General features: G+C 42.4%; 1 protein-coding gene across 5 annotated transcripts in view; it reads left to right on the forward strand.

The window, feature by feature from the left end:
• The window catches only part of aatkb (apoptosis-associated tyrosine kinase b), an 83,313-nt gene extending 75,158 nt beyond the window's left edge, over positions 1-8,155 (forward strand). For all 5 annotated transcript variants that reach the window (XM_032501823.1, XM_032501825.1, XM_032501824.1 and 2 more), the window contains 5 exons: positions 668-817; positions 1,804-5,326; positions 5,930-6,059; positions 6,472-6,678; positions 7,552-8,155. In XM_032501823.1, coding sequence (XP_032357714.1) covers positions 668-817; positions 1,804-5,326; positions 5,930-6,059; positions 6,472-6,678; positions 7,552-7,580 — 4,039 coding nt within the window. In that variant the 3' untranslated portion in view covers positions 7,581-8,155. The remainder of the gene's footprint in view (positions 1-667; positions 818-1,803; positions 5,327-5,929; positions 6,060-6,471; positions 6,679-7,551) is intronic.
• Positions 8,156-11,546: the final 3,391 nt, after the last annotated feature.

An 11,546-nucleotide genomic window follows, 5' to 3' on the forward strand; every position in this document is an offset into this window, starting at 1 on the left:
ACACACACACACACACACACAAACGCACAGGCAACAAATGAAATACAACAAATGGAGGCATTTTATTTGTAAATTGGCTCTGTAGCATTTTGTTAAAAGTAGCAAAAATAAATATATTTTTTTAAGAAATTTTATTTTAAATTTCATTTTAAGAAATGTAGATGTGTAGGTGTACAATTATACTATTAATTCATCTATCTATACATTGTGCATACAAGGTCATGACCATAGGATTCAAGTTGGTTCCCTGAGGAGAACTCACCACAAAAAAATGGACAACCCTAAGTGTGCTTGTAAATGACAAAAACATTGATGATTGATTATAGTTTTGCAAAAACTGTCTAGAGTTCCAGCTCTTGATACCACAATGACAAGAGCAGAGGGCTCGGAGGACTCTGCATTTGAACTCATCCATTCCAGTCTTAGATCTTGACAGAGTTAAAGAGCAAGAGTAAGTCAAATACGAACAAGACAGAGGAAGTTTACAGAAAGCCAGTGTATACAGTTTGATAGCCCTGACTGTGAAGGAAAACAAGAAGGAAGCAAAACAACCAAAAGTTATTTGGGACTAGATTAAGTATTTGTACATAAGGGAAATGACACATACTTGTTGTGATTACTGTTTTATGTTTCATCATCACATTATCCATGATATCCTGTGTCTCAGGTCTCTGGGAGTGACTATCTGGGAGCTGTTTGAGCTCGGGAACCAGCCCTACAGACACTACTCTGACAGACAAGTACTGACCTACGCTGTGAGGGAGCAGCAGCTGCGACTCCCCAAGCCCACGCTCAAAGTGCCGCTGGCTGAGCGCTGGTGAGACACAAGCAGACACACATTTAGAAACATCTTTAAAATATTAAACAGTCCTTTAGAAGAAGTACAAACATGGCAAAACACAATATTCAGAGCAACACAATTACATTCCTTCCAGTATGTGTGGATTCTCATCTCTATTGCAGATTCAAATTATTTGGCTAATTCAGCTGGTTTTTACGGAGCCCCAGAGATAGAAAAATAAATAATAATAAAAATAAATAAATAACATGTACTGGGGACAAACACTTTTGCAAGATCTCGAGTTTCATTTGCGAGATCTCAACTTTGTTTTGCGAGTTATTGAGTTTTGTTTGCGATATCTCGAGTTTTATTTGTGAAATATTGCAAATCCAACAAACAATAAGGCTATCTCCGCTAGCTAACGCGCTACTAGCTTGCGCGCTACTAGCCAGTGTGCTACTAGCTAGCTAGGTTAGCCTTATTGTTTGCGTTATATTGCAAATAAATCTCGATATCTCACACAACAAAGTCGAGATATTGCAATTAAAACTCAAGATATCCATGTCACCTCCAGTGTGCAGTAGGTTTTGCTTTCCAGTATAATTTTTTTCTTAGTTGTCTCTTTTTATCCCAGTTGTTACAACTTCACTGATAAATTCTAGAGCCGCAAAGATTAATCAATTAGTTGTCAACCAATTAATTGTCTCTTTGAGTCATTTTTTTAGGAAAAAACAGTAAAACAATTCGCCTATTTGAGCATATTTTCTGAAACTGAAATCTTTAAGTTGTGGACCAAATAAAAAACATGTGAGGGCATCCTTTGGAAAACACTGATCAACGTTTTATAGACCAAGCAACTAGTCAATTACTCAATAAAAAAATTATTGACAAAATAATCAACAATGAAATTATTGTTTTTTTCTTTGACCGGAATTGGGCACAGCACATGTCGTGCACCAGGAAAGCTGATGGAATTGCACGTTCTCCTTCATATCTTGTGTCTGTTTTATTGTTTGTCTCAGGTATGAGGTGATGCAGTTCTGCTGGCTCCAACCTGATCAGAGACCCACCGCAGAGGAAGTCCACTTGCTGCTCAGCTACCTGTGTGCCAAGGGGGCCAGCGAGGCCGAAGACGACTTTGAGAGGCGCTGGAACTCCCTTCGTACCAATACTGTATTCAACAACCACCGTGGGGCCTCAGCAATGTCACGAGACCACACCTCATCCACATCATCCTCTTTCCCTCTCCTTGAGCAATTTTCAGCTGGTGATGGCTACCACTCAGAGTCCGGGGATGATATACTCACAGTCACTGAGACCAGCCACGGTCTGAACTTTGAGTACAAGTGGGAGCAAGCCAGGGCAGACCAATCGTTTCGAGCCCCGGACTCCTCTAGTACCCTCGGCCAGGCCACCCATCATTTTCAGGAAGCATTTTATCCACCTGGGGGCATCGTGGGAGGCTGCCCCATGGAGAACCACAGCCATGGAGTTTCTCCTACTTACTACCAATCAAAACATCTACATGCTCCCAGCATACTTCCTGTCCTCAGTGCCCACAGCCCCTCTGTAGGCAGTGAGTACTATATCCGCATTGAAGAGCCAGTAGACTGTAACCTTGATCCGGACTATACCATGTGCTCCTACAGCCCGGACTACCAGGGCAGCAGTGGAAGCTTTCTGACTGGGAGTGCCGACTCAGGCGAGTGCATTGGCTGCCCGTCACAGGCTAACATGGATCCCTATTGGCCAGGAGACATCCTTAAGTCAGATTTGTACGATTCAAATGACTCAAGTCCTGCTATCTCCCTGACAATGGAGCCCCTTTTAGGGCAAGTGTTGGACAACAGCCCATTACCACCCTGGGAGTCTAGTCACTATGTGTCCTATAAAGACAGAGATGGGGGTTACTACTATGAGCACTCGCCCCCTTTGGGAATAGATCACTATTTAATTGGAAGTGAGGCCTCCAGTGAGCGTCATCAGGAAAGCTGGGGGTCAAGGAGCCTGCGCCAGGCCTTGGGTGAGTTGGAGAACCCTCTAGGTATATCCCCTGCTGTAAGCGTAAGTGCACCTCAACAGACCTACAGAGAAACATACCTGGACACAAGTCAGACCTCTATTATAGGAAAGAACGTGACTGGGGGCTACTACGACATGATGGGCTCCCTGAGGAAGACTATGCCCAGGCATAGCAGCCACTCTGTGAGTATTAACATGGAAACAGAGGGGGCACTCTTCATTGGGCACAGAGACACTGATACAGAGGAGGAAGAAGAAGAGGACATATTTGTGGAGAGACATACCTGCAACACTTGGCCTTCAAAACACCGCCACAGAAGTGTGGGTCACCACAGACGGGCTAGCCACAGCTGCAGACAAGATGCTTATGTTGATTTTCATTACACAATGCCAAGTACAGACATTGAAGACTCCTGGCCGGAGGAGCATAGCTTGGCCTTCCACTCTTTGCCCAAACCAATTGACTATCTTGAGCCCCACCAGGCCAAAGATAAAAGTGCCTGTCTTAGTCTGAGTAAACATGCAATGGTGCCCTCAGACAACTGCAACGCCTACATCTACCTGTGCCATGAGGGCGAGACTCAGGTGCCGGCATCTGGAGAGTGCTGCCACTCGCACTTTGTTGACCCGCTTACAGGCTTGCTAGTCAGAAACAACAGCTTCAGTCACAGCTACAGTCACAGCAGCTACATCAGCGACAAGGCCAACGACATCCCAAGCAATGACGAGATCATTAATCTATCTCCGGCACCAGGGGGTCCCACTGTGGCCAAACCTGCCTTGTTAAAGACTGAGGACAGAAGAGAGCAGTATCTTGACCTTACAACAGATGACACACTCTGCAAAGAGAAGAGGGAGCATGTAATAAAAGAAATCACGCAGAAACCACCAGACCATAAAATAGAAGAAGTGACCTTGACAATGACAAGGAGCACCCCGCCTCCTGCTGACAACATGCATGTTATGGTGGCCCTCACAGATTCGCAGTCAGAGCTGAGCCCCACTGGCGACAGCGGTGTTGACCGAGGAGGCTCCAGTGTGAGCCTCGCTGACATCCTTGACTGCAGTGACGACGACGACGATGACGACGAAATCACAGATGATATCACCGATGTCACCTCAGGCATCTTTGCCGACGAGTCGAGCGAGTTGAATGCTTCTCCGGCCTTCAAGTCGCTACAGAAGCAGGTAGGAACTCCTGATTCCATGGACTCCATGGATCTGCCATCTGCAGCCGAATCTTGTGAAGGCTTCAGCCCTGCGTCCTCCCACCCGTCCAGCTCACCTAAAGCTATGGACAGTGGCTATGACACAGAAAATAATGAAAGCCCTGAGTTTGTACCCAAAGAGCCTCATGAACCCCGTGAACAACCTCTGGGAAAGCCTACCCTTGATACAAGCCTGGAGGAGGACAAGGAGCTTCAGGAGCATGAGGTTGAAGATAAAGTAGTGCCCACAGAGGGTGAACCATTTTTGGGTGAAAACATGGCTTTAGGAGCCTCACATACAGATGACCACATCCTTTTACCACTGAGCGATAAGACTCCATACAGAGACTCTGCCTACTTTTCAGACTATGAGAATGAACGGCAGTCAAGGGATGAAGGGGAAGAACTGTTAGAGAGAGTAAGAGATGAAGAAAATGTTGAAAAGGAACAGCACATGGGAGAAAAGAAGGGTGAGAAAAGGAAGAAAGAGGAGGGGGAAGAACTAAATGACACTGTAGTGAACAAAGATCTAAAACTTGAAATGAAACACATATCAACAAGAGGAACAGAATCCTCCTCTCTGCCAGAGATGGGTGCATATTTGACAGAAACGTGTGGCCAGGATGAGGCATTGGGGCTACCCCTGGAACCCTCTGACACTGCTTCAATGGACGAATGGCCATCTCAGGAGGAGAGCTCATCCTTTGGAGACTGGGCAGCAGAGGTGGTGGGGGCCATGGAAGAAGCCCTGGGGGCCCTCAATGGAGATTGTACCTCCAACATCCGGGTAGAGGAGGATGAAGCGGAAGACTCTGCTCAAGATTTAGAAACAACAGGAGAGCAAGAACTCAAAACAAATCAAAAGAAGCCATCAGGGATTTCCAGTGAGATCCTGCACACTTTACCCAAAGACGAGGTGGCCTTGCAGCACATGGCAAGCACAAGGCGGTTTTCTTCTTCTTCCTCTCCTCCACCTCCAGCTGCCCCTCCCCCTCCGCTCCCTGCAACAGAAGGCCGAGCGTCTCCAGCTGATGGGGAAGACGCGGACGAGGAGGGCGGCGACACTGACGACAGCGACGAGTCGGATGAGGAGCTGCAAACCTACTGTGTGCAGGAGCAGAGCGGAGGGGAGGAGAGCGAAGACGAGTGCCACCCAGTGCCCATCGTGGTGAGTGACCACAGCGAAGCCCACAAACTGCGCAGCCTCCTTAAGATGCCAACGCTGTTTACAACAGACAACCTAGATAAGGAGCTCGGACCCAAGAAGAAGACTGTGTCTTTTTTTGACGATGTCACCGTCTATCTGTTCGATCAGGTGAGTGTTAGCTTTATTATGGCTTTATTATTTATACAGTATTAAAACATGCTCAAATCAATATTTTTGATAATAACATTGATTTAGCATGTTGCTTACTGTAATGTTTGAAGGTCACTCATAGTGCTTAAACAGGGAACAGTACATTACATATTTACAAATGCAGCAATACAGAGCCTTTTTTAGTCTTAACTTTGGTTTTATGGTAGTATGGTTCAGTCTGGGCCACTCTAATTAGTAGAAGCCAATAATTCAAAATGTTTTAAACCCACTGAATGCCATCTGTCCAACAGCATATGGAAGACACAGTTGCAGAGTAGCTAGTGGGTACACATAGTTAACCAACTAGCAGCTAAAAACCTAGATGTTTCTTTGCTGAAGTTATTGGGGACTAAAACAGAGCTAAATGCGGAGGGATTTTGGGACTTTAATTCATCAGGTGAGAATAAAGGCTAATTTTACATTAGGAAGTCTGTTAATACTCAAACTTAAATAATCTTTAAAGCCAATGAACTGCTAGGGCTATGTATCTTGAGCTTGCTTTGATTTTAAGTCTGTCTAAGATCATTTTCATTTTCTTTTAATTAACTTTGCTGCCAATAGGAAAGCCCAACTAAAGACTTGGCTGAGCATGGCTTCCCTTTAGGAGCAGAGGGTCTGAGGTCACGGAGCAAGTCCCAAGAAAGGCTTAATGCCTCTGATGACTCTTCAGATGGGAACATCTCAGAGGAGAGTAAGTACCAGACCACATTTATTAGTTTAAATATTGTGTCAAAATGTTATATAAAAATGAGACCGATCAATCTGCTTGAGCATCAAGACATGAATAAAAGTTTGAACTAAATATTATAGTATTGCATATTCTGTAAACCTTGTTTATGCTTTCTCTAGGCAATGTTATTAGGAAACACTCTATAAACTTTCAATGTTATGCAGATGATACCCAATTATATCTATTAATCAAGCCAACTTAAACTTTAATATGCATTTAGGACATAAAAGCCTGAATGACCTACACTTTCCTGATGTTAAGCTCACTAAATTATGGTCTAGACCTACTCTCTGTGTATAAGTGTCTCGAGATAATGTTTGTTATAATTTGACATTAAAAACAAATTTAATTTAATTTAATTATCTGCTCCTAGGTGCAGGGTATGAGTGGGAGGACGACTTCCCGCTGCTCCCTCTACCAACATCCTTAGTGGCGTCTGACTCCTCCCCAGCCCACTCCACCCTCACAGCTCCGGACCCCAAACCCACTGTACAGTTCTCCCGCTTCACCGTCTCCCCCTCTAACGTGTCCCGTTTCTCCATTACTCACATCTCGGACTCTGACATGGACTCTGCAGGAGGTGGGTCACCTCTAACGCCCAACTCTCTCTTTCCTTACAACAGACATGATTTGTTTTAGATTAGGAGTTTTACTGCTGTGATTCTCACAGAAGATGAACTCACAATTTTTGTCACAGCTGTTCAGATTTGAAAATGCTTTGTGAGTGGGATATCTTTATATTTTCTGAATATCTACTTACCTTAAAAGACTGTGAGCACAAAACACAAACACCGTTTTGAGCGGGTTAATCCAGGAGTAGGACCTAATTTAAAGTAGTTTATTTTGACCTTCTAAAACAATTAAATTTGTACTAGCTGTGCATTGTCTCTGGAGTCCTGGACTAATTAACTACCTGTGTTAGTCCTCAATAGTGAGAGGATTTGCTCACAGCATTAACTTCTGGGTGCAATGAAACATGTTTTGTGAGACTGAAAATGTGTCTTTGATATTCTGTGGATATGGCAGAATGTTTTGATCAACATTAGTGTCATTTCTGGTGCTTGCTGTTTCAAATACTCCAATTAAAATAATATTTTTTTACTTAAGCTTGGCTCCTCTTAAGGCTCAATTTCAGCATTGACTTTTGATGTAAACCTAATAATGGAAATCTATACAAATTCCAAATCATGTTTGGACAAGATTTAATTAATATGGTTGTTAGAAGGCTACTTTAATAGTGAATTAGACTTCACCCCGGTCTGGAAAACGAGCCCATTAAAGATTCACTTTTTGGCTACAACGTGTTGCCACAGACTCACAGTCAAACGTCCCACACCAACAAATTTCTTGCCAAATTTCATAGAAATCTGCCAACATTTTGGAGAAGCAAGATGCCCAATCGCCTGTAAAGAGTGTTTATTTACTCATCTCTGCCTTATTTTGTGTTTTGCAGGAAGCAGCGAGGATGGGGACAAAGAATAACGAGCCATGGATATGTACTGCCTCTCACCCAACAACTTGGCCTGCTCGCATGACTTCTAATTTATTTTTTAAACGTCAGGTTTTAGAAACACAAGACAGTGCCTGTTACTGCGTGTGGACACTTTTAAATGGTCCGTCTTACTGACCCTAAGCTGAAAAGAGAACGGTTAATATATAAAATGTTCAAAATATTAATATATGATGTATGTAAAGAATCTATGAAAGCAGGGGAAACTTGTATGTTGAATTGTGCATATTTTTTGGGATCAAAGAGACACAATGGAAGGACAGACCTTTGGAAATCATTCACTTTCACTTCTTAATTACGATGGGAAGCATTCATGAGAGTGTGGAACCACCTGGACTTATGTATAGAAACAGGACAGCGGTGCAAACGGTCGCTGAGTTAAACTTTTCGGATTTTCGGAAAAAGACTTTACAGCTTCACAGACTTTGTACTTTTTAGAAAACTTTACTCTTAACTAATATCAACGAGAATCCTTGAGGTATCACAAGTAATATGATGTTAATATCTGGGTTCATTGTGAGATAAAGGACATGCTAGTGTAATAGAAGGAAGCAAAGGGCGTTTTAATGGGTCATGTCTGGTCACAGAATGTTTTTGTGGAAACAGCTGATGGAACCTGGGCAATGTGATATTTTGGGACTATTTCTTTTCTATCAGGACCACTACTGCACTGTTTTACATAAATATGTGGCTCATTCTCTCCAAACCAAATTCAGGGCCAGCACCACCATCACAACCCAACACTCTTTGGCGTAAACATCAGACACATCATTGCAGGGCTGTAGTACTCGAGTCCGGTCTTGGACTCGAGTTCGAATCCGAACTCGAACCGTTTTTCTATGGTCTCGGACTTGTCTTGTACTCGCTAGTATTTGGACTTGGACTTGTCTCGGTCTTGGCTACTGGTCTTGCCAGAAATGGCTTTTGGGCTTTTGGTCTCGACCGAGTCCAGGTGTCTTTATTATGTTGATAATAATATTGGAGGGAAAGTCAAACCCAAAGTGATTGTCTTGATACTGTCATGCATAAGACCTTTTTTCCTGTCCTGGACTCGGTCTGGACTCGGACTCGAACCATTTTGGACTCGGTCTTGACTCGGACTCGGTCTTGACTTGGACTCGACTAGTCTTGGTCTTGGACTTGTCTTAGACTCGACAAAGGTGGTCTTGACTACAGCCCTTCATCATTGTCACTATAGTGACAGGAAGTAAAGGATGTCACTTCAGATTTAACTCTAATTAAACGTTTAACAGGTTTTCCAATATAGCAATGCATGGTTTAACTATCTAGGAATCCGTATCTATAAGAATGAATGTATTGCTTTGAAACAAAAGGGTTTTTTGTTTATGTTTTGGAGTAGAGACAGGCACACATGGTCATGGAAATCCATTTTCATGTTTCCTCTTGCTGCCAAATTTGCAGCAACCATTCGTGATTTGGTCTGCTTCATGAAAACACCAGTTTTCTAACAAAGACTTGGGCCAGTAGGGCTGGGCGATGTGGATGCAATCTCCATCACAGTATATGTAATGTCATAAAATACTTTATTCTGAGCTTCAGTTTGAAACGTTAGTTAAAATATAAAACGTATACTCGCCTGCCAAATGAAAGTTCTTCATCACATTGATGCAAAGATCCCGTAACTCCAATATTGCCAGAATTCATAATAGTAATACTAAGATATTCTCAATGGGGTTGTTCAACCAGAATATTAAAAGGATGGTGGGAACTTTCTTTTTTAATAGTCAGTGTATATCATCATATTGCCCAAACCTACAAGCCAATATATATCAAAATACAAACCTGCACAACGATATTAAAGAGTCTGTTAAATTCTATTTTTATCAGCACAGAGGTCAGTCTAAGGAAGCGCGCGTCTGCGTATGTAAATCAGCACATTTTACAACCAGTGTTTCTCAGATTCTGCTCGTTCCTGAAAGAGAAATGAGAACAGCCGCCTGACACTGCTGTTACTGTCACTCGTTGTTTATTGGTTACACTGAGCTTGTTTGGAGCGGGTGTGTACTATGATGGTAGTATGAAGCTAATACCCGTTGAACCTTTTCAGATTGGAAAAAAACAAAAAAAAAGGTTTGTTGTTACAATTTGGGTTATGGTGCGCAATCACAGAAGGCTTGTATCATGCGGATGTGCCGTCAATTTTATGTTGTAATGACTTAGAATTCCTCATGGGGGAGACAGAAACTACGCACTATAGCTTTAAGTCTCATTTGTCTGATCAGCTGGTCGAGGGCTGATGTCACGGTTGCTTTGCTCTCTGTGTGTATAAATGAAAGGAAGTGAAATGGAAGTTGTGGTTGACGAGCTGTTGGTTTGGCTGCTGTTTCAAAGCTGTCGGCTCTGGAGAAAGAACAGCAGGATGCCACCGTTCAAACAGTGTCTTTAAGTGTTTGTTTGCCTCCCAAGGCTTTAATATTCTGGAAGAGTTTAGCATAGACCCATCTACCGTAGACCGCTGTCAGTAATATTTTTGTATCTCGACAAGAATACTTTTAGGAGTATTGATGTACTGCACCTGTACAGATGGGAAGGTTATAAATAATAATATGCTGTGTGTCTCTTCTGTTTCATTATTGCCAAAGAGATGTGTTGTTCTGGTTAAGGGGCAACATTTGGTGTTGTTTTCCCCCAAAAATGAAGACGGAGAGGAGGAACATTGCAGGAGCTTTGGCCTGGCCGTTAAAAAACGTGCAGGGGAAGATTTGGTTTGCGAGACTGTCAGGAACACGTGCCCCCCCACTGACCTGGTCACAGCATTACTTTCTGTACCTTCTATCAATATAAATAAAGTCTGTTTTACACATCTTAAGATAAATTTTGACCCTTCTTTGGATCCTTCTGTCCACATTGGGAGAGAACTGAATTTACTTTGGTACTTATGGTTTCCACACCGAGGTTTAACCCTTGTGTTGAAGTCCCGTCGACCAGGCAACTTTTTGGTTTTTCAGGGTCAAAAGTTAAATGAAAACTTTTTTTTTCAACATTTCGTCGTTCTATTTTGACACTTGTCGCTTTCCTGGTGTTTTGCACTTGACAATTTTAAAGATTTTTCCCTAGGTATTTGTCACTTCTTCCTATGTTTTTTCTGATCTTTTTTTTGTTTGTTTCCGTGTTTTTAAAGCGTTTTCCGACATTTTTGTCACTTTTTCCAACATTCTTCTGTCATTTATTTTTTTCAAATGCTATAAAATTGAATTTTTTTGCATGTGACCATTGATTTTTGCATGCATCTACATCTATACAACTAATGCAGCCACGTCATTTTTATTTTCTAAAGGAACCCAAATATCTGAAACAGAAAATTTTGGAAATGGGTCAAATTTGACCCGGGGACAACAGGACAAATGAAAAAAAAAACAATTACAAATACAAACTGATAGAGAATTCTACATGAAAAAATCTTCTGGGCCTAGGTTTATGCTGGGATCAACGATATGTTATCAGCCCAGTGATGATTGACCCAACAGACACAAAAACAGCCTGTTTTTTTATGCCTATCCTTGCCTATGCCTACCCGTCTACGGCATGCTGTGTGACCCTGAGGAAAGCACACAAAGCGCTCTTCCACATACAACTGTAGACAGGGGAGGAAGAGAGGAAGAGAGGAATGATATTGTTGGCGAGGTCAGGTGGAAGAGTGAAGTCGCCCCCTACACCTCCTTTCTGATCTCTCACAGTGGCCATCTTTAACCCTCGTGTTGTCTTCCCGTCAAAATTGAAAATCAATTTTGTTGACGCTTTTCATCTGTTTTGAACTTTTTCCTACATTTTTTACGCTTTTTTCCCATGTTTGTCCCTTTTTTTGATGTTTTCAACACTACGTAACACTAACTTATTAACTTTGGTTTTACAGTTATTGTTGGAATTTATGATAAATAAAACCTCATTTATAAGAAATTATACCTAATGTTTGAGTT

Source organism: Etheostoma spectabile, chromosome 21 (assembly GCF_008692095.1).
Source record: "Etheostoma spectabile isolate EspeVRDwgs_2016 chromosome 21, UIUC_Espe_1.0, whole genome shotgun sequence".
NCBI classification, from domain to species: domain Eukaryota; kingdom Metazoa; phylum Chordata; class Actinopteri; order Perciformes; family Percidae; genus Etheostoma; species Etheostoma spectabile.